Source organism: Garra rufa, chromosome 10 (genome assembly GCF_049309525.1).
Source record: "Garra rufa chromosome 10, GarRuf1.0, whole genome shotgun sequence".
Taxonomy (NCBI): domain Eukaryota; kingdom Metazoa; phylum Chordata; class Actinopteri; order Cypriniformes; family Cyprinidae; genus Garra; species Garra rufa.
In genome coordinates, this window is record NC_133370.1 from 8,192,862 (window position 1) to 8,217,475 (window position 24,614).

General features: G+C 33.7%; 2 protein-coding genes across 2 annotated transcripts in view; both read right to left on the reverse strand.

The window, feature by feature from the left end:
• Positions 1-567, reverse strand: part of LOC141343892 (cullin-1-like) — an 8,852-nt gene extending 8,285 nt beyond the window's left edge. The window contains exon 1 of the mRNA XM_073848558.1: positions 562-567. Within this exon, the coding sequence (XP_073704659.1) occupies positions 562-567 (6 nt within the window). The remainder of the gene's footprint in view (positions 1-561) is intronic.
• A 1-nt stretch (position 568) lies between these two features.
• LOC141343727 (dual specificity calcium/calmodulin-dependent 3',5'-cyclic nucleotide phosphodiesterase 1C-like) overlaps positions 569-24,614 on the reverse strand; it is a 58,225-nt gene continuing 34,179 nt past the window's right edge. The window contains exons 3-7 of the mRNA XM_073848360.1: positions 7,655-7,768; positions 4,361-4,543; positions 2,438-2,504; positions 783-900; positions 569-703 (exon numbers count right to left, since the gene is read on the reverse strand). Coding sequence (XP_073704461.1) covers positions 820-900; positions 2,438-2,504; positions 4,361-4,543; positions 7,655-7,768 — 445 coding nt within the window. The 3' untranslated portion in view covers positions 569-703; positions 783-819. The remainder of the gene's footprint in view (positions 704-782; positions 901-2,437; positions 2,505-4,360; positions 4,544-7,654; positions 7,769-24,614) is intronic.

Genomic DNA, 24,614 nt, shown 5'->3' on the forward strand with positions numbered 1-24,614 from the left:
AAATAAATACATAATGTATATAATAAACCATATTTCTAAATTAAAAAAACATAACAAGTATATACTAAATATAATTTGAGATATTTATTTTTTATATATATTATATTTTAAAAAGATAAATTATAAATAACACAAATAATGTACATAATAAACAATATGTACAGATTTAAGATTATAATTAAGAGTGATTTATTTATTTTATTTAAAAGACAATTTTAAACAGACACATACACATACATTTGTTGTTCTATTTAAAGATTTTAATTGACATTTTTTGGTATTTACATTAATTGTATCATCATTATTTGTTTTTCATTTCTTTATTATATAATAAATAATTAGAATCAACACTTCTCTGATTTCACCTGTCATCTTGGATAGATTATTTCACTGAGCTTTTGCAGCGTGTAATGGAAATGTCTTCCTCATAAATTTTTTTTTAGAAATGGACTATATTCATTATAATATTCAATCTGTCATACCTTTGACCTCTTGACCTAATTGACTGCAGTCATGGACCTCTGATGTGATCTTTCTGTGTTTGTGTGTGTTTCAGCTTACCACCATCCCCGTCTTGAGGAGCAGGTAGTGTACAGTCTGTGTGACGTCGGCTGCGTGTCTACAGGTTGTGGTAGGGGTTTTTATGCTTGCTGTATCCCACTTCCAGAGCCTCCACAAATGAGACGAGCGCTGAGACGGGGATCTGTCAGAGATACGGTGTTAATAGCTCTGAAAAGACCATTACGGCACTCAGCACTCACTTCAACAAGAGCTGTTCTCACCTTGAAGCGGCTGATGAGGTCGTATCGAGTGAGGAGCTCAATAAAAGATGAATTTGAGAGCGTGGTCACCGCTCGACTCGTTCAGAGCAAATACATCAAAAGACCACTTATCCACATGCTGAGAACAAGAAACACACACACCAAACTTAACACACAGATGATAATATTTAATATTTTTGGAACTTTAATGTCTCTACATTTTAACCTTTTCTTTTTAGTTACATTAAAACTGCCTTGGAAATGCTGTATTATGCCTTCAGTTATATTTTCAATGTTTTTAATGTATATTTTGTGTTGTTTTACCCTTTTCTCAGACCTGATATCTTAAACTATGAAAATCCATCTTGAAACATTTGTTGTGAAAATTATTAATCACCTTTATACAAATTATGATTATCTCTCAATTTTCCATGACGAAAACACAATTTTGCACTAACAAGGATTTCATGAAAGTGTGGTGTACTTTATCTGGAAGAAAACATGTCAGAGAAGAGCTTGAAATAAAATGAGCTGAAAATAAAGTAAAATAAATAAATAAAATGTGTGGTTTCAAACTAAAACTAATGTCTATGCACTTACTTTATGACAACTATTGACAATTTTTAAATAAAACATGACTGAGAAGTCTGTACTTTAGAGAAATAAAAATAAAATACTTTTTTCTGTTTATCTGGAATAAAAGGTGTTAGTGAAAAGCTTTACATGAAATGAGACTAAAAATTAAATTAAATTAATTAAATTAAATTAAATATGTGGTTTTAAACTCAAATGTATGTCTGTATAACTTACTTTATAACAACTACAACAACGATTTATCTTTGTCTATTTTATTTCTCCCAAAGAATTAATGACAATATTAAAATAAAGTCTGTATTTTGAAGAAATAAAATAAAATAAAATAACCTGAGGTGTGGTTTCAAAAATGGTATATAAATATGTTTTTCAAAGTCAATGATATTATTATAACACAATAATATAAAATATAAAATAAAATAAAAAAGGCACTTAATATACAGCAATTACTAAATAAATAAATTAGAATAAATAAGAATTGATCAAATTAAATATTGTATTAATTTCTTAATATAATTTACTTTATTATTTGTATTAATTATATTAATTAAAATGTTTAAATAAAATTACATTTATTAAATAATAACAAATTTTATTCAATTTTAATATCAAAATAAATTAATCAAAAATATTTTTCATTCTTAGTAATATATAAATGTTAATGATGTATTTGTTAAAAATTAATTAATAATACAATTATTATGACAAAAATCAAATAAATAAATAAGTAAATAAATTATTTTTTTTTCCATGTCATTCCCAATAAAGCTGTTCACTTTTATATATTTTATTGTGTGTATTTAGGATATATAAATTGCTAACTATCTAATTACCCTTGGCAAAAGAAAAGAGTTAACCATTTTTTAATTCCTGAAAGCTTTTATACACAGTACAATGAATGTTAGTGTGGAAAAGTTTAAAAATGTATTTTCTTAAGTCCACATGGCCAAAAGTAGTCACAGAGTTGAAACAAACACACATATGCTTTTAAGTTTATATTTTTTTGTGTACGATACTTGGAGAGGAAAACAAAGAGAAAGAAGCTGAGAGATAAACCAACGTCTGTGGGGTGTGTGTTTTACCTTAAGCACTGCTATGACAGACGGAGGGTAACTCAGTCCCACCATGTTCGAGGTTCGCCGGTACATTCTGTTAGAACGAGATAAAACATCAAGTGAAAGCAGCGGCACAGACCACAGGCTCTCCAAACACAATGCCTTAATCTTCACCTTCAAAACCCCATAACATCAAATGCAGAGGACAACCTGTACTTTCTTTAAGGAAATGCTTTGTCAAAGCAATTTACTTGTGCAGTGTTGCCTGAAATGCATTAGAATTTAATGAAACGATGCTAACGGATGAGAGAGAGAGAGAGAGAGAGAGAGAGAGAGAGAGAGAGAGAGAGAGAGAGAGAGAGAGAGAGAGGTGAGGCAGTGATAGTAGTTATTCAGACTTGTCAGGAGGATGATGTATATGCATACGCTGACTCATTCTCAGCTCAACACATAGATTTATAATCATTTTATAGAAGACTTTAATGCTGCCTGTCCTGAAGAGGAAAGAGGAAGCAAACTGATTCATGAGCACTGGAAGATGTTCATATTTCATATTTAATTTATATTTTAATATTATATATGTAACTATTTAAATCAGTTTTGGTCACTGAAATAAAGTGGAAATAAAATAAATATTAGATAAATAAAAAATTAACAAAATAAAAACAGCTTACGAAAACTAGAAATGTTGCTTAACTGAAATAAATGCGTTTACAAGTGAAGTACGAAAATCATTCAAATTAAAGCCATATAAGCGATAATAAATTGACTAAAGCTATTTAGAAAGCAGAAAATAAAATAAAGTAGGTTAGTATATAAATATATATATATATATATATATATGTGTGTGTGTGAAAAAATATATATATGAAAAAAAACTGAAAAAAAAAATCAAGAAATACAAAAGCACAAAACTAAATTACAAAAACTTAAACTAATTTTATTTTTTAAAATATTATAAAAATATTTTTTAAATAATTAAATTTAAATTCTAAGTCCATATATTAACAAACAAAAATTAGAAACATATAAAAGTTTAGGTTAAAGTACTAAACCACTAAAACTAAAGCAGAAATAATCTTAATAAATTCATTAATAAATTAAGCTGTATAGAAAGTAAAAAAAGTAATGTAGTATAAACTAGGGATATATAATAATAATAATAATAATGAATGAATGAATGAATGAATGATGCATTTTTTTTTAAGCTGTATAGAAAGTAAAAAAAGTAAGGTAGTATAAACTAGGGTAATATAATAATAATAATAATAATAATAATAATAATAATATATTTATTTATTTATTTATATAAATATGAAAAATAACTATGAAATAACTACAAATGTAATAAATGAAACAGCAACAACCAATGTACAATATACAAATAAAAATACAAATATATATACAAATAAAAAAGTGAATTATTAATATTATTATGATGATGCTGAAAACAGCTGAGTAGGACGATTTCAGGTTTCTTTGATGAATAGAAAGTTCAAAAGAATTATAAATGTCTTCATCATCACTTTTAAGCAATTTAAAGCATCCTTGCTAAATAAAAGCATTAATTTCTATAATTAAAAATATATATATATTATATAAAGACTCCAAACTTTTAAATGGTATAGTGTATAATGTTACAACAGTTTTTATTTCAGACAAATGATCTTCGGATGTTTCTATTCATCAAAGAATCCTGAAAATAAATGTACTCAACTGTTTTAAATATTGTTTTAAATAATAATAGATCAAATAAATGCAGACATTACAAATCTTACTGTTCAAAAACTTTTGACTGATAGTGTATATAAGCAATAATATAACATTTATGTTTTGAAAGGAATGAGTTTGACATTGAAAACTAGAATTAAAACGTTAAAAAGAGTTTTAAATTGTTCTAATTGTTATCAAAGAAATGAAAAATTAAAATGCAAACATATATAACCCCACCTCTCCACGAATATCCCAGCCTGCACTGCGTGTACAATGCTGCGAAATCGCGGCTTTTCTTCAGTCCGTCGCAGCATCAGCCCCATCTGCCGGGTGAAGGTGGAGGCCAGCCAATCACGGACCTCAGAGGGCACAGAATCCGATTGGATATCGCTGAGCTCATCCTCAGTATCGACCAATCGCCTTAAAGAAACAGGGGGGGGGGGGGGGGCAAGAAACTTTATACACACCATCACCACTTAAAATATCAGCTGTGAGAGGTAGCTGTTGAGCATGGAGGATAAACAACTATTTAAACTTAACTTAAACTGACATTGATGCTCGAGCCAAGACCTAAGAATCCACCACTCATCCGTATGTGTGCAGTAAATAAGGAAATTGACATTTAACGATTTTTCACCACTAAAAGCATCTTCGCAGTGACATCTGTGAATCCAGACAAGCTCTAATGACAGATTTAAATCCACAACAGATAAATGACAGAGTGAATATGAATGTGTTTAGACCGGACCGGTGGTCTCTGTGGTTTGGTATGCGAGCGGGTTTGTCGTAATCCCGGGCCGCAATGACGTTCAAGTTACATAATTCCATAAGCTTTATGTCTAGATGTTCACATCTGTTATTTTCCTCTGCTCGTCAAAATAAAAAGATATTTGGTAGTTGAGCGCTGTGATGGAGCGCTGCTTCGCCCCGCAGAGACATTAAATACTATCATTGAGCAGGAATTAAATGGCACTGATAAAGAAGTTTTTGGCTCGTTTCATAGCGCAGGTGTTCGTTTCTGTGCTCTCAATGAGGTGCTCAGTATGCTTTCATGTCCACACTTTTATTTATTCATTTAGCAGTCAGTTTTATCCTGGTGAAAACATGTCCATTATATTTTGCGTAATTCACATTGTGACAATAAATTTGATTTAAACATGATTTCTAGCCAAAATGTCTTGTAATGTCATTTGCATGTGTGTGTGTGTGTGTGTGTGTGTGTGTGTGTGTGTGTGTGTGTGTGCGCATGTAGAAAATATTATATAATATTCACTAAATGGCAAATAAGTACATGACTTTTATCAAATATTTTGTATATCACAAGTAAAAATTTGTGTTTAAATAAGCCAAATATTATTATTTTAAGAACTTACTATTATTCTATGAATTTATGTATTTTTATCATTTATTTTACAACTAGTTTAGTATTACTAGTATTATTCTCTCTTTTTTTAAATTTCCGTTATTCCCAATAGTGATTCTCAAGACTGGAAAATATTGTATTACATTGCACTTAAAATGAAGAATCAACCTAAATTATTATATATTACAAAATATTCATTAAATGACAATTAAGTGACAATTAACAAATAATTTTATGAAACATTCTATATATCACAAGTAGAAAATTCCTTAATTTTTTGGTTTAAAAAAAGACAAAATATTATTATTTTAGTAATTTATTATTATTATTATTATTATTATTATTAATATTATTATTTTTATATTTTTATATTAATATTAGTATTAATATTAGTATTTATTTTACATTTAATTATTTATTATTATAATTATATTACATTTTTAAATGACTGTAATAAATATAAATGTACATGAAATAAATATGAATAAATAATGTGTGATATATAGAATAGTTAATAATTTTTTGTGTTTTCTGTATATTCTGTGTAAATAAGACAAAATATTATTATTTTAATAACTTATTATTATTATCATCGTTATTATTATTTTGCAATTGCCTTTATTCCCAGTGGGGATTCTAATAACTGGAAAATGTTTATTACATCAAAATTACTGTAATATATATATGAATGTACATAAAATAAAGTTAATACATACATCAGCAGTACAGCAAATACAAAAAATAAAAGTAATAATGAAATGCATTTTATATATATACAATGTGTGTGTGTAGACAATATGACATAATATTCATTAATATTTTATTATTCAGTGAATAATATTCATTAAATCACAATTAAGTACATGAATTTAATGAATTATTCTATTTATCACAAAAAATATAAAATAAAATCAACATTTATAGTTTTTTATTTTTTTAGTTTAAATAAGGCAAAATAGCATTATTTTAATAACATATTATTATTATTATTATTATTATTATTATTGTTATTATTATTATTATTAGTAGTAGTAGTAGTAGCAGTAGTAGTAGTAATAGCCATTATTCTTATGACTGGAAAATGTTTTATTACATTGCACTTAAATGACTCTAATAAATATATATTTTTAATTTATTACAAAAAATAGTGAAATGCATTATATATTTAATGTGTGTGTGTGTGTGTGTGTGTGTGTGTGTGTGTGTGTGTGTGTGTGTGTGTGTTTGTGTGCGTGCGCATATGTGTAGAAAATATTACATATTATTCATTAAATGACAATTAAATGCATTCATTTTATTAAATAGACTATATATCACAAGTAAAATATAATTATTTATTAATTTATTGTGTTTAAATAAGACAAAATATGCCCCAATGAAAATATTGCAATCCAAAAAATCTCAATGGTCCTTATATTTCATTTGAGAAAATTATTACCCTCAATGGTAAACAACTATGGTATAATACATTTTTAATAGCATAGACTGTTTGAGTATTATATTCATATACCATTGCATTCACATTAAAAAAGTACCAAAAGTAAGAAAGGAACATGATACTGCATGTTTGTTAGTGTTAAACATATCTACATCTTTAACGAAAAATCTTTTACTGAAGGTCTTTCTGAAGGACAGAGCAGTAACGTTGCCCCCTGCGACCCTTCAACTGGCCACTCACTCAATCAAACAATCTTGGGACTGAAGCACACAGATCTTTAACTGCTAATTGAATTGACCTCTTTCTGCACGAGTGAACAGCTTAAGGCTCCATTAGATTGATCCTGGACCAATTTGACAATTTTCCCTTTACAATGACTCCATTTAGAGATTGTGTGGAAAAGCTGGATCAGCATCTTACATGGAAAGACTGAATAATGCGTTGGCTTCGTGAGCAATACAGTGGAGTCAAACATTTGCGAAGAGAATAAAACAGCCTGGAGATGAATATTAATCATAAATGTACAACATAGTCCAAGCACTTACTTTGCAACTGATGGCTTTCATGAAACAGCATGAGAAAACCAATATGCTTGGAATGGCGTAGCAGTATTACAATCAATATTTTTTGTATATATATAATTTTAGCTTGATTGCCTTGTGGTTATGTTTCATATTTTTTGCACCAAGGAGTGGGAAAGTAAAATAGCAGTGTAAAATCCATACTTTACCTTGTTTCCTCAATGTAGACGGATTCTAAAACAGTGGCAGCATATTCCAGGTTTTTCTTGAGGTCCACGAGAGACGCCTCTCCTCTCTCCAACTGTTTCACCAAGCATCGCAATCTGCAAAACAAGCACACGCTCTTACATTCATTCTAAAAACACAACTTAACGGCTGTTTGTTTTACAAAGCAATTATCTGAGAGCACCAGCCAGCATCGGCATGACAAATTCAGCACTTAATTCTGCAAAACAAAGATCAATATTAAATTTCCCTCCCTGAAAACATAAAAACATAAATCCAGAGATGATGCAACTAGAAAGTACCTTAATGGCTTATTTATATTTTGTGTGTGTATATACCATTTGGGGTAAAAACTAATCAATAAATAAAAAATTAAGCAGCACAACTGCTTGTAAAATTAATAATAATAGACTTTCTTGAGCAGCTAATCAGCATATTAGAATGATTTCCGAAGGATCATGTGACACTGAAGATTGGAGTAATGATGCTGAAAATTCAGCTTTGATCACAGAACTAAATTACATTTTAAAATATATTCAAATAGGAAAGTTATTTTGAATTGTAATAATTTATCACATTACAGTTTTTACTGTATATTTAATTAAATAAATGCAGCCACAGTAAGAATAAGAGAGCTTAAAAATAAATAAATAAATAAATCTTACCAAATGTTAGGGCACTATGAAATCCGTTTGATTTTTTCCCAAATTCAGTTTTTTCGGTTTCAATTTTTCAGGATTCAGTTTTTTCCATTTAAAATTTTCTAGACTCTGTTTTAATGGTTGCATTAAGAAATATTATTTTTTTTTTACATTTAACAACAATTACATTTTTTTCATTTTTTTTCCCACTTAAATTTGAAAGTTTTAGTAATTGTGTTGTTTTTTTCCATTTTTATTATTTTATTTCCTATTTTAATTATTATTACTATTTTTTTATAAATATAAATCAAAAAGCATGTCTAATTAATTAATATCATGAAACCCACATAATTTACCAGCAATTTATTAAAAGTTTTACAAAAATTTAATTTTTATGTTTTGTTTTTTTACCCTTAAATTTGAATGTTTTAGAAAGTGTGTTGTTTTTTGTCATTTTTATTATTTATGTATTTTTAGTTTTAATGGTTGCATTAAGAATTTTTTTAAATCTAACAAAAATGACATTTTTTTCCACTTAAATTTGAAAGTTTTAGTAATTGTGTTGTTGTTGTTTTTTTCAATTTTATAATTTTTATTAACTTTTTTTTTAGAAATATAAATCAAAAAGCATGTCTAATTAATTAATATCATGAAACCCACACAATTTACCAGCAATTTATTAAAAGTTTTACAAAAAATAAATTATGTTTAGTTTTTTACCCTTAAATTTGAAAGTTTTAGTAATTGTGTTGTTTTTGTCATTTTTTAAAATGTATTTTTAGTTTTTCTTTCGCTTAAATTTGTTTTGTCATTTGTATTATTTTTAATTTTTTTCCCACTTACATTTGAAAGTTTTAGTAATTGTGTTTTGTCATTTCTATTGTTTTGAATTTATTTCATTTTTTATTATTCATTTTTTAAGTTTTAGTAATTGTGTTTTTGACATTTTAATTTTTTTTATTTTTTTTTCACTTAAATTTGAAAGTTTTAGCAATTGTTTTTTTATAGCAATATTAATCAAATAGCATGTCTAATTAATTAAAGTCATGACACCTAACAGCAATTTATTTAAAGTTTAACAAAAATAGCATTTTTGTTTACTTTTTTACTTAAATTTAAACATTTTAGTAATTGTGTTGTTTTTGTCATTTTTATTATATTTAATTAATTTTTAATTTTTTTATATTTATTATTTTAAATTTATTTATTATTTTTTAAATATTTTTTCACTTAAATTTGAAAGTTTTAGTAAATATTGTTTTTTCAATTTTATTATTTTAAGTGTATTTTATTTATTATTTTTTAAATATTTTTTAACTAAAATTAAAAAAATTTAGTAATTGTGTTGTTTTGTCATTTTTATTATTTTTTTATTTGTTTATGTACTTTTTTAAAACTTTTTTTTCATTTAAATTTGAAAGTTTTAGAAATTTCGTTGTTTCTGTCATTTTGTTTTATACGTTTTCACTTAAATTTGAAAGTTTTAGTAACTGTGTTGTTTTTGTAATTTTTTTAATTTTTATTTATTATTTTTTAGAAATATGAATAAAGAGCTTGTCTAATTAATTGAAATCATGAAACCTAGACAATTTAACAGCAATTTATTAAATGTTTAACAAAAATTAAATTTTATGTTACATTTTCTTTCATTTAAATTTTAACGTTTTAGTAATTGTGTTGCTTTTGTTACTTTTATTTATTTCATTTTTTTTTAGTTTTCACTCAAATTTGAAAGTTTTAGTAACTGTGTTGTTTTTGTCATTTTTTTATTATTATTATTTTTTAGAAATATGAATAAAAAAGCATGTCTAATTAATTGAAATCATGAAACCTAGACAATTTAACAGCAATTGTTCAACAAAAACTAAATTATGTTACATTTTTTTCACTTAAATTTGAACGTTTTAGTAACTGTTGTTTTTGTCATTTTTGTTCATTTTAATATTTTTAAATTTTTTAACATTTTTCCACTTATATTTGAAAGTTGTAGTAATTGTGCTGTTTGCCATTTTTATTATTTATTATTTATAATATTATTTAATTTATTATTTTTTATATCTTTTCACTTAAATTTGAAATTTGTATTAATTGTGTTGCTTTTGTCACTTTTATTATTATTTTCTTCACTTAAATTTGAACGTTTTAGTAATTGTGTTGCTTTTGTCACCTTTTTTTTTTTAGTTTTCACTTAAATTTGAAAGTTTTATTCACTGTGTTGTTTTTGTAATTTGTATTATTTGTTTTATTATTATTTTTAGAAATATGAATGAAAAATCATGTCTAATTATTTTTTTTCTTTATTTGTTGTAGATGTTCAGAAGTGTCTGAAGCTTGTGTTTGTAAGACTGATCTTGATTAATTAAGCTTTTAAGGCTGATTGATTAACTGAAGCTGTTAGTCTTATCAAACCCATCTTCAATAACGCTCTTCCAGGAAAGACTTCTAAACCAAACCACTCAAATGCTCTCCGGTGCTTGATGTGTCTGTTAAAACAATTAGACTGTCTGAGGACATTCTAATGGAGAGGAAAAGCTATATTATTAAATAACAGCAAAATTATTAGTATTAGTCAGCTAAATGTCAAGGGCGTATGGTTACGCTTTTTAATTACAGTCACTGGGTCACAGGTCAGATTATTGAAATCTCAAGTAAGATGCGATGCAGTTTACTGATGGGTGCTAAAGGTCACAGATTCAATTGATTCATTGGTTTCAGATTTGTGCTCACAGATATGCTGTTGAAACATTACCACATTGATTTGATCTGTCTGTGATCCTATAAGGACTGCAAGGTAAACATTATGCTATGTGGTAGTTCGTTACCCTGTGGTAATTTACATGTTTGTGTATATATTTATGATATTCATATGTTAAAGGAGTAGTTCACTTCCAGAACAAAAAATTCGAAAATGAGATGGGAGTTTTTCGACAAACCCTAAATGTATTGACCTGTTTCCAACTTTATTACTCAGAAGTTTAAAAATTATAGCTAATTAGGTCTCTTTGCTCTTAATTTATTTAATTGCTGCAGTTAAACAACTTGAATTTAAAACAATTAAACAATCAGTGATATTTTAGCATCATATGATGTACTATTTCCCTTCCGGGAACTCTACACTGCGTCCTGAGACACTTTGGGGAACGCCATTGGCGGGCCGCACTCTGAGTCATGTCCAACGTCCAATGAGAAACGGGAGTGACGTCACAGGCGCGGTGACGTCATCGACCAGGAAGTATATAAGCACGTGCGTTTGAAGCTGGCGTCAGCTTTTGTCATTCAGCGAGAGCGCTCTGTGTTATTGTCTGTCTGTTCTGCATTTTGCTGTTTTTTAGTGCCAGTTTGCACTACTTTTATTTGAGCAAAATGCCAGGGGGAAAACGTTCTTTTAAGAACGCACGTTCTAAGGCGGTTCAGCAGCCACATAGAAAGTGTGTCCCTCCCTGCCAACGTTTCATTGTTGGTGGGGATACACACGATCTATGTGTAGTCTGCTTGAGAGCGGAGCATGCTAGGTCAGCCCTTGAGGGGGTTGGCTGCCCGCAGTGCGAGCGAATGCCGCTGCGGTTGCTCCGTTCCCGGAAAGCCCTCTTTGAGGAGGGGGCTTTCACTAGCGTTCCCCGTGGGTCTGGCCCCGCTTCCGCTGAGGCGGAGCGGCAGCTGCACTCATGGGGTTCGCAGGTAGATCTGCTGGAGGGAGTTGAGACGGGTGATCCCCTATCTCTCTCCTCACCCAGCGGATCGTATGACCTCCTCTTGGATGAGGAAGCCCGCACTGCGGTTCCTTCCCTCCAAGAGGAGGAGTCAGCGCTCCTTCTGTCTTCCTCCGAGGAGGTTGATGTTGAGAGCGTTGACACCCCACAACCGCCCCCCCATTCACCCCAATACGAGGAGCTAGTGGAGGTGCTGACTAGCGCGGTGGCCAAGCTTAACATCAGTTGGCCACCAGCACAAGATCATGAACCGCAGGGAAGCAGGCTCGATGAGCGCTTCCTGCGGGCAAAGCCAGCACCTCCCAAACGGAGCCTTCCTTTTTTCCCCGATCTCCACAAAGAGATCAGGAGATCGTGGGAAAAACCGTATTCCTCACGTCTCTTCTCCCCCGCCTCTGATTACTACGGTAATGTGGGGGGGATGGAGGAGTACGGTTACAGGGCGATGCCCCAGGTCGAGCAGACACTAGCGAGCTATCTGTCTCCCGGCCTGGCATCGTCCCTGAAGGCTCCGTCCTTACCCACCAGGCCACTAAAAATCACGTCTGGTCTGATGGGTAAGGCATATGCGGCAGCAGGTCAGGCTGGTGGTTGCCTACACACCATGTCTGTGCTCCAGGCATACCAAGCCGACCTGCTGAAGGAGTTTAGTGACGGTGAGGAAGTGAGCGTCACAGAGATGCGCAGGACCGCAGACCTGGCGCTCCGCGCCACCAAGGAGACCGCCCGTGCTATTGGGCGGTCTATGGCAGCCTTGGTGGCCGCGGAGAGGCATCTCTGGTTGACCCTGTCCGACATGAAGGAGAAGGACAGGGTCACGCTCCTGGACGCCCCCCTGCAGCCCTTTGGCCTCTTTGGTGACTCTGTGGACACTGTTGTCACCAGACACCAGGAGGCCCGCAGGCAGGCAGCGGCGTTCCAGCGGTTTCTTCCTCGCCGCACTTACTCCTCTGGGGCTGCTGGACGGGAGCAGCCCCAGCCGCAAGCTAGCTCCTCGCACCGGGATGCACAGAAAAGGAGTGTTGCTACCCGCACCCCTCCGGCTAAGCCTAGAGGGCGGGCTCAGCAACACTCCAAGCCGGGGTCCTCTAAGACTAGGCCGGACCTGAGGGTCGTCCTACAGTCTAAGAGGGCCTCGGCTAAACGGCCCTGATGGTCGTGGCCCAGGGCCAATGAGGGCAGCCCCTCTCGAAGACTTAGGTGCTTCACCGCCTCTGAGGAGTACGGTGACCACCTCTCTTCGGGGCCCTCAGGAGATTCGTCAGCTAACCCTGCCGGTGTTACAGGGCGCGGCAGTCTCCCGCGAACATCATTCTCTGGTCCTTCCGCCCGGAAACGTAGCGGAACCAGAGAGTTCGCCACCCCCACGGGGGTCTCTAGAGCGCTCACTTCAGGTGCATCCTGCCAGTTCGCTGCTACAGGTCACCAAGTTAGCTCCTCTAATAAATCCAGAGACCAGTCTCGAGAGGCTGGTTCCCTTAGTAGAATTTCTGGCAGCGTGGAAACTACTGCCAAATATTTCTATGTGGGTCCTGCGTACTGTAGAGAAAGGTTATTGCATTCAATTCGGCGCCAAGCCGCCGCCTTTCAGCGGGGTATTTCCTACTCTGGTAGGCCCCGAGCAGGCTCTGGTATTGGAACAGGAAGTGAATACTCTCCTGAGGAAGGAGGCCATCGAGGTGGTCCCTCCTCAACACAGAGAATCCGGGTTCTACAGCCGGTACTTCATTGTTCCCAAGAAGGATGGGGGCCTGCGGCCCATTTTAGATCTCAGACAGCTAAACCTCTCAGTAAGAAAACTGAAGTTCAAAATGTTGACTGTCAGACAGGTCGTGTCTCAAATCAGGTCCGAGGACTGGTTTGTCACGATAGATCTGAAAGACGCATACTTTCACGTCTTCATCCTTCCTCAACACCGGAAGTTTCTCAGGTTCGCTTTCAGGGGCAAAGCTTACCAGTACAGAGTTCTTCCGTTCGGCCTAGCGCTCTCTCCCCGAACTTTCACGAAGTGTGTGGATGCTGCTCTGGCTCCTCTGCGACTCCAGGGCATCCGCATACTCAACTACATAGACGACTGGCTCATCCTAGCCAGTTCAGAACAGTTAGCGGCTCAACATCGAGATGTTGTTCTTGCTCACATGGAAAAGCTGGGGTTGAGACTCAACGCCAAGAAAAGTGTGCTGTCTCCATTACAGAGAACCACTTATCTAGGTGTAATCTGGGATTCGACCACGATGCAGGCACGATTGTCACCTGCTCGGATCGAGTCGATCCTTACTGCAGCAAATGCGGTCAAGCTAGGCCTGCTACTCACTGTCAAACAGTTCCAAGTACTGTTAGGTCTTATGGCAGCTGCATCCAACGTGATACCTCTTGGACTGCTGCACATGAGACCACTGCAGTGGTGGCTCAAAACCAAAGGGTTTTCCCCGAGGGGGAACCCATTCCGCAAGATCAAGGTCACGCGGCGCTGCCTACGTGCCTTAGTCATGTGGAAAAAGCCCTGGTTCCTATTACAAGGACCAGCGCTGGGAGCTCCTTGCCGCCGCGTCACCGGGTGGGGAGCGGTCATGAGTGGCCGCTCCGCCCAAGGCCTATGGAACGACCGGCATCACTCTTGGCACATAAATTGCCTAGAAATGCTGGCAGTGTTCCTGGCTCTGAAGCATTTCCTTCCAGACCTAAGAAACCGTCACGTGCTGGTCCGCACAGACAACACTGCGGTGGTCTACTACATAAACCACCAGGGAGGTCTGCGTTCACGCCCCTTATACAAGCTGGCGTGCCAGATCATCCTGTGGTCACAAGGGAAGCTTCTCTCATTGAGAGCAGTTCACATTCCTGGACGTCTCAATGTGGGAGCAGACGTCCTGTCGAGGCAGGGGCTGAGGCCCGGGGAATGGATGCTTCACCCTCAGGTGGTGAAGCAGATATGGAGAGTCTTTGGTCAAGCCCAGGTGGACCTCTTTGCGACTCAGGAGACATCGCAATGTCCCCTTTGGTACTCTCTAGTTCCTCCAGCTCCTCTCGGACTGGATGCCATGGTACAGACGTGGCCGAGGCTTCGTCTGTACGCTTTTCCCCCGATCGCTCTGCTCCCGGGAGTTCTGGAAAGAGTGCGCCGGTACGGAGTACGGCTGCTGCTAGTAGCCCCGTACTGGCCGGCCCGAGTATGGTTCTCGGATATAATCGCCCTCCTCGACGGCTCTCCATGGGAGATTCCTGTCAGGAGCGACCTTCTTTCTCAGGCTGGGGGCGCAATATGCCACCCCCACCCAGAGAAGTGGAAGTTATGGGTGTGGCCCCTGAGGGGGCACAACTCATAGAAGCTGGTCTCTCAACCGAGGTTGTTGAGACCATCCTTCAATCCAGAGCTCCCTCTACGAGGAAACTTTATGGCCTAAAGTGGAACCTGTTTGCGTCATGGTGTCATGAACGCCGCTTAGACCCAGTCCACTGCCCGGTTGGTACAGTGCTGGAGTTCCTGCAAACTCGTTTGTCCGCTGGGTTAGCTCACTCCACCTTGAAGGTGTACGTGGCGGCTATATCGGCTTACCACGCCCTTCATGGCGGCCTTTCAGTGGGCAAGAACCCCCTGGTCTCACGTTTCCTCCGCGGTGCACTCAGGCTGAGGCCTCGTGCAAGACCGAAAGTCCCTACATGGGACTTAGCTGTGGTGTTGGAGGCGCTGTGTAAACCTCCCTTCGAGCCTCTAGAGGAGGCCTCCGATCGGATGCTTACCCTAAAGACAGCATTGCTGCTGGCGCTAACGTCTCTCAAGAGAGTCGGGGACCTGCAGGCCCTTTCAGTGGCCCCTTCTTACATTGACTTTGCCCCAGGGTTGGCCAAAGCATTCCTTTACCCACGAGCTGGGTACGTACCTAAGGTCCCATCAGCGACACCACAGCCAATAACGCTTCAAGCGTTTTACCCTCCTCCATTCGTGGAGCACGACCAGAGGAAGTATAACTTAATGTGTCCAGTAAGAGCACTAGACACTTATGTCCACAGAGCTGCCCTGTGGCGTAAATCAGAGCAACTTTTGGTCTGTTACGGCCCCCCTAAGAGGGGGTGCCCGGCTTCCAAGCCTACTATCAGTAAGTGGATCATTGATGCCATCTCTACTGCCTACGAGTCCTCTGGTCTCCCATCCCCGTTGGGAGTCAAGGCTCACTCAACTAGAGGCATTGCAGCCTCTAAAGCTCTGATGGCAGGTGTCCCGATCCAGGACATCTGCAGTGCGGCGGGTTGGTCCTCACCTCTAACGTTCGTCAGGTTCTACGAACTAGACCTCAGAGTCACTCCTGGCTCAGTCGTCCTTCAGCCCTAGCATTGCTAGGCCTAGAGGTGCTATAGGCGCTTTCCTCTACGGAGGAAAAGGATTTCTACCCTCTCGACCTGGCAGTCCTCCAGGCGAGAGGTGTGATATCCTGCCTCGCGTGCCCGAGGGCCGAGGCCTGTGTTCCTCTTGTCTGGTGGTTGATCACAGACAGAGATGTTTTCTAGTGTCCTGGCGGTCCACCAGGCACTTCTTGTGTCCCTCTTGTTCTGGCCGTAGCGCAGACAAAGGTCTACCACTTCTCCTCGTGTGCCCGAGGGCCGAGGAGCCTTTTCTCCCCCTGCACTGGTCTTGTGACAGGCAGCGGTTGAGAACCCTAGCCTCGTGTGCCTGAGGGCCGAGGCTCATTTATCCCTCTCGTCTGGTGGTGGATCACAGACAGAGACGTATTCCAGTGTCCTGGCACGTTCACCAGGCACTTCTTGTGTCCCTCTTGTTCTGGCCGTAGCGCAGACAAAGGACTACCACTTCTCCTCGTGTGCCCAAGGGCCGAGGAGCCTTTTCTCCCCCTGCACTGGTCTTGTGACAGGCAGCGGTTGAGAACCCTAGCCTCGTGTGCCTGAGGGCCGAGGCTCATTTATCCCTCTTGTCTGGTGGTGGATCACAGACAGAGATGTATTCCAGTGTCCTGGCACGTTCACCAGGCACTTCTTGTGTCCCTCTTGTTCTGGCCGTAGCGCAGACAAAGGACTACCATATTCTCCTCGTGTGCCTGAGGGCCGAGGCTCATTTATCCCTCTTGTCTGGTGGTTGATCACAGACAGAGATGCATTATCACTCGCGTCCTGGCAAGATCACCAGGCGGAGTTTCCATAGTGTCTCATCAGGTAAGTATTCCAGACACTGGATTATGCTAACCTCGTGCGCCCGAGGGCCGAGGTACATTCTCTCCCTCTTGTCTGGTGGGCTCCACAGACAGAGATGTATTATCACTCATGTCCTGGCAAGTTTCCCAGGCTGAAGTGTACCAAGACACAACTTTTCCACTCTTGGCCTAGCAGACAAAACTGCGCAGGGCCTTGGAAATTATGGGGGCGTTGATACCTCGTTCCCCAAAGTGTCTCAGGACGCAGTGTAGAGTTCCCGGAAGGGAACGTCTCAGGTTACGTATGTAACCCTGGTTCCCTGAGGGAACGAGACACTGCGTCTCGGACCATAATTCCCGCATCCCTGCTGCGCTCGCTTCATTCCTATAAGCCGACGCCAGCTTCAAACGCACGTGCTTATATACTTCCTGGTCGATGACGTCACCGCGCCTGTGACGTCACTCCCGTTTCTCATTGGACGTTGGACATGACTCAGAGTGCGGCCCGCCAATGGCGTTCCCCAAAGTGTCTCAGGACGCAGTGTCTCGTTCCCTCAGGGAACCAGGGTTACATACGTAACCTGAGACGATTTTTTTGGTTAACATTTTTTAAAGTTCATGTTTAATATTTGTTTATTGTAAATTATTTTTTAAATATTTTGTTTTCCCTTTAAATTAGAGATTTAGTCATTTTGGTGTTTTTGTCACTTTTATTATTTTTAATTAATTTTTATAATTGTTTAAAAACTGGAAAGGTTTCAGCTATTTTGTGATTTTTATTATTTAAATTTTGTTCACTTAAATGCAGTAGAAATCAGTAATCACTTAGCAATTTAGTATTTAAAAAAACATTCACTAAAATTGGAAAGTTTCAGTAATTGAAATTTTTATTATTATTTCTTTTCACTGAAATGCAGAAGCTTTAGTAACTGGGTAATTTATCAATTTAGTAATTAAAACAAAATGATTAGTGTTATTTTAGCATCACCAATGTAGTAGTATAGTTTTTGTTAACATTTTTTATTTAATATTTGTTTATTTTTAATTATTTCTTAATATTTTGTTTTCCCTTTGAATTAGAGATTTTGTAATTTTGCTACTTTGTCATTTTTTTAAAATAATTTTTTCCACTTAAATGCAGAAGTTTTAGTAATTGTGTAATTTAGCAATTTAATAATTAAAACAAAATGATCATTGTTATTTTAGCATCAGTAATGCAGTATTTTAGTTTTTGTTAAGATTTTATATTTATTATTTGTTTATTGTGAATCATTTTTTAATATTTTGTTTTCCCTTTGAATTATAGATTTAGTAATTTTGTTTTCATAATTTTTATTACTTTTTGATTTATTTTAATATTTTTACATTTTTTTTACTTAAATTGAAAAGTTTCAGTAATTTTGCTGTTTTTTTTGTCATTTTTATTATTTCAAATTTATTTTTGTATTTTTAAAATCTTTTTTCACTTTAATGCAAAAGTTTTAGTAATTGTGTAATTTAGCAATTTAGTAATTAAAACAAAATCATTAGTATTATTTTAGCATTACTAATGTAGTATTATAGTTTTTGTTAACATTTGTTTATTTTGAAAAAAATGTTGATTTTTTTTTTATATTTTTTTTTTCATTTGAATTAAAGATGCAATAATTGTGTTTTTGTCATTTTTAATTTTTAATTTATTTTTGTAATCGTTTTTGTTCACTTAAATTGAAAATAAATGTACTTAAAAATGTAAATAAATTTCACTTATATTAAAATATTTTTTTTACTTAAATTGGAAAGTCTCAGTAATTTTGCTGTTTTTGTCATTTTTATTATTTAAAATTTATTTTTGTATTTTTTAAATCTTTTTTCACTTAAATGCAAAAGTGTTAGTAATTGTGTAATTTAGCAATTTGGTAGATTAGTGTTATTTTAGCATCACTAATGTAGTGTAATAGTTTTTGTTAACATTTATTTGTTTAATATTTGTTTATTTTAAATCATTTTTTAAATATTTTGTTTTCCCTTTGAATTAGAGATTTGGTCATTTTGTGTTTTTATCATGTTTATTATTTTTAATTTATTAAATATTTTTTCACTTAAATTGGAATGTTTCAGTAATTTTGCTGTTTTTGTCCATTTTATTATTTAAAACAAAACTTAAATATTTTTTCACTTAAATTAGAACGTTTTAGTAATTCTGCTGTTTTTGTCATTTTTATTATTTTTAATTTATTAAATATTTTTTCACTTAAATTGGAATGTTTCAGTAATTTTGTTGTTTTTAATTTTTTTTTAATTAATTTTTTAAGTGTTTTTTCCCCACTTACATGCAAAAGTTTTAGTAATTGTGTAGTTTAGTAATTTTGCTGTTCAACCTAAACCTATTTAACCTAAATTAGAAAGTTTCAGTATTTTTTTTTTTTTTTTTGTCATTTTTATTATTACACAGAGTTGACACAGAGCTAGACAAGATGAGCATTTGAGGTTAAAATAAAATAAAATAAAATAAAATAAAATAAAATAAAATAATCGATCGTTTCACTAGATAAGACCCTTCTTCCTCGGCTAGAATCGTTTAGAGCCCTTTGAAGCTGCATTTAATCTGCATTTTGAAAGTTCAAACTCAGGGGCACCATTGAAGTCCACTATATAGAGAGAAATCCTGAAATGCTTTCCTCAAAAAACATAATTTCTTTACAACTGAAGAAAGAAAGACATCTTGGATGACAAGGGGGTGAGTAAACTATCTGTACATTTTTGTAACTCTGTATCCAAATATGACAGTAGTGGGTATTACAGATGCACAAACTGCAGCTGCATCCCACCTGCGTCCAGCGGCTCAGGTAGAGTTTTCTAGCGTGAAAGCAATTGGCACCGGCAAGGTGGCTGGACGTCCGTCACCATGACAATCACACAGCGACGGCATGCCATCGATGCTTTGGGGTCAATGCAATCACACGGGAAGATTAACATTTTCCACTCAAGGTTTTGACAGCTGCCTGCAGATAAAAAGGAAAACCCAAACCCCAACCGCTCCCCGTTCATCCTGACACCTGATCTCTAATCACACTCGTAAGCCTCAATCTGACTCAACATGACTAGTTTGGTATAAGACACTGACGTTTTCAATTGTGTTCAATCAGAAGACAACTTTATTGCTCAGAGGTTTATCAATTATAGTGAAAGTCATAAATTATTTTTTTGTCATTTTTTTGTAAAGTCTCTTTGCTCTTAATTTAATCTCACTGCTATGTAAAAGAAAAAGAAAAAAAAAACAATTAAAGCAAATTGAATTAAAACAATCTATTATTTAAGCATCACTGATATAGGTTATTATATTCTTTTATATATAATATTATATTTTTTGTATAATATTTGTTCTTTTTTTCAATTTGAATTAGAGATTTATTAATTGTTGTGTTGTAATTTTTATTATTATTTTTTTTTCACTTAAATTAGAAAGTTTCGGTAATTGACGTTTTTGCCATTATTATTTAAAAAAAATTCACTTAAAAGCGAAAGTTTTAGCAATTGTGTTGTTTTGTAATTTTTTTTATTTATAATTTATTTTATCTTTTAAAAATATTTTTTTTACTTAAAAGCGAAAGTTTTAGTAATTGTGTTGTTTTGTCATTTTTATTATTTATAATTTATTTTATCTTTTTAAAATATTTTTTCACTTAAATGCGAAAGTTTTAGTAATTGTGTTGTTTTTGTAATTTTTATAATTTACAAAAATATTTTTTTCACTTAAATTTAAAAAAATTTCATTAATTTAGTTTGTCATTTTTATTATTTATTTCTACTTAAAAGCTAAAGTTTTAGTAATTGTTTTTGTCATTTTTAATTATTTGTAATTTATATTTTTACATTTTTTTACTTACATGCGCACGTTTTAGTAATTGCAATTGAGCAATTTTTATTATTTTTAATTTATTTTCTTTTTTAAATATTGGTTTCACTTAAATGCAAAAGCTTCAGTAATTTGTCATTTGTTTATTTCTAATTTATTCTATTGTTATTTTTCACATTTTTTTTTTTGCTTAAATTTGAAAGTTTTAGTAATTTAGTTGCTTGTCATTGTATCATGTTTAATTTATTTGTATTTGTATTTTTTTTTTTTTTTTTACTTTAACTTAAATTTTAACTTTTTATTATAAGAATTTTTTTATAACAAAAATATCTACATCAAATTAATTATTTTAGTACAACATAAACAACACAAAATTAGGAAAAGTTTAAATAAAGTAACTTCAAGGTTTTTTAATATTGTTTTTTTTAACTTTAATTTTAGTTAAAGTTTAAGTAATATTGTTGTGCTCTTGCGATTTATTTTGTTTTTTAAAATAAGTCGGTACAGTATTTATTAATTTTCCACATGAACTACCTTGACTAACTTGGCAACTAGCATAAATAAAATAAGTTGTTGTATTTTATTTTATTTCAGTTAATGTTAATTTTGTGTGTATTTAAGTAACAATGTTTTTATGCTTTTAGTTTTTGTTAACAATATTAACCTTATAAGAAATCTTACTAGGGAGTATATTTTACACAGCCAGTCATTTTCTGCATGCAAATCACTATAGAAAGATTTAAGATGGAAAACCATAACAGGCTTGTGTTCAAGATCCAGGGAGATAAAGCCGTCCATCAGAAGCACGGCAACAATAGCTGTCCTTAACGCTCGGCACACAAAGCTCGTTTCTGCCGGGATTGACAGATGTCTCAAGACATGTGGGTGGAACATGACGTTTGATTGGATGCACACAGCCGCCCGTGTCAGCGGCTGCCAGTCAAGTTCAGCAAAGCAAAATCATTTCATGAGAAACTTCAGCAGATTATTTTTGCCTCACCTCATACACGCTTCAAATACTGGAAAACCATTTGTTTATTCACCCTTACAAAGTCTCTCCTGCTGGAACAAAGTCTGGGATTCAGGCATCAAACTTTCATCAAGCTTTTCTTGCACAAACATGCTTTGTCAGGTAACCTAAAATGTGCTTCATATGTGACTCTGGACCACAAAATATTTGGTCTATTTGTAGCAATAGCATATGGGTCAAAATTATTGATTTTTCATTTATGCCAAAAAGCAGGATATTAAATAAAGATTATGTTCCATGAAGATATTTTGTACATCTTCTACCGTAAATATATCAAAACGTATTTTTTTGATTAGTAATATGCATTGCTAAGAACTTCATTTGGACAACTTTAAAGGCAATTTTCTCAATATTTGGAATTTTTAGCACCCACAGGTTACAGATTTTCAAATAGTTTCAAATACTGCCCTATCCTAACAAACTATACATCAATGGAAAGGTTATTTCCTCAGCTTTCAGATTATGTATCTATAAAATCTATAGTATATGATCTATTTATATTCTATAATAGAAAAGTATAAAAATTTCTGTAAAGTCTCTTTGCTCTTAAATTAATTTCATTGCTGTCTAGAAAAAAAAAGTTAAACAATCTGAATTTAAAACAAAAGGGTCAGTGTTATTTTAGCATCATTGATGTAGTACTATATTTTTGGTTTACATTTTTTGTTAAATATTTGTTCTTTTTTTATATTTTTCACCTTGAATTAGAGATTTAGTCATTTTGTTGGGTTTTGTCATTTAATTTTTTTTTTTTTATCGTTTAAAAAAAGAATTTTCACTTAAATTTGAAAGTGTCAGTAATTTTGTCGTTTTATCAACAACATTTGTATTATTTTCTTGTAATTTTATTTAAAATATTTCTTAAATATCACTTATGTTTCAGCGTAAGTTTTAGTAATTGTGGTTTTGTATTTTTTTCTTTTTTTTTAATGTGAAAGTTTCAGTCTTTTTTATAATTTTTAATACATTTTTATTATCTTTATTTTTTTCACTAGATGCAAAAGTTTTAGTAATTGTGTTGTTTTTGTCATTTTTATTTTTGTCATACTATATTTTTGGTTTACATTTTTTGTTAAATATTTGTTCTTTTTTTATATTTTTCACCTTGAATTAGAGATTTAGTCATTTTGTTGGATTTTGTCATTTATTATTTTTTTTTTTTTTTTTACATTTTTTATTGTTTAAAAAAGAATTTCCACTTAAATATGAGAGTTTCAGTAATTTTGTACTTTTCGTCATTTTATTATTTTTCAATTATTTTTTATATTTAAAATGTTTTCCAATTATTAAATATATTTATTTTATTTTTTTATTTTTTTATTTTATATATTTTTCCCCACTTAATGTGAAAGTTTAAGCAATTTTCTTGTTTTTGTTATTTTTAATTTATTTTTATTATCTTTATTTTTTTCCACTTAGAAAAGTTTTAGTACTTGTGTTCTTTTTGTCATTTTTATTATTTTTGATTATACTTTTTATATGTTTGTTCACTTAATGTAGAAGTTTCTGTAATTTTGTTGCTTTTGTCATTTTTATTTTTAATTAATTGTTTTTTTATCTTAAATGCAAAAGTGTTAGTAATTGTGTTGTTTTTTGTCATTTTTATTATTACTAAATTATTTTTATTTATTATTTTAAAATAATTTTTCACTTAAATTTGAAAAGCTTCAGTAATTGTATTGTTTTTGTCATTTTTATTATTTCTAATGTATTTAATATTTTGTCCTGCTGAAACAAAGTCTGGGATTCAAGCATCAAACTTTCTTCAAGCTTCACTTACACAAACATGCTTTGTCAGGTAACCTAAAATGTGCTTCATATGTGACTCTGGACCACAAAACCAGTCTTAGGTAGCATGGTTATATTTGTAGTAATACCATATGGGTCAAAATGATCGATTTTTATCCCAAAATCATTAAGATATTAAGTAAAGATTATGTTCCATAAAGATATTTTGTAAATATCCTACTGTAAATATATCAAAACTTTTTGATTAATAACATGCATTGCTAAGACCTTATTTTCTTAATATTTTGAGTTTTTTGCACACTCAGATTCCAGATTTTCAAATAGATATATCTCAGCCAAATACTGTCCTAACAAACCATACATCAACAGAAAGCTAATTTCCTCATCTTGAGATTATCTCAATTATAAATCTGAATTTGGAAAAACTGACTGGTTTTGTGGTCCAGGGTCACATATGGTAACATTCAATTAAAGTAATAATACTAAATTCAAAAACATGATTTAATAATTAAATCAAGTTCTAAACATCAGACTCAACGAGGCTCAAGTTGGCTGGCTCGAGCTAACAGCCATGAGCATTTATGAGCATGAGCATTATTATATTAAACATCATCCCCATTCATCCTGCATATGAGCTTTTATAGCTGTGGAAAAGTGGTTTCTGCCAGAGAGAGAGAGAGAGAGAGCGGTTAGAGCCCATAGTGTAGCTTCCATTTTGAACACGGATTGATCCAGCAGGCTATAAATTCAGTCTCCCAATGCAAAGCCACCATTCACACTGACTGCTCATGAGATATTCATGCAGAACTGCTCGATCGCTTTGAGGCAGGCC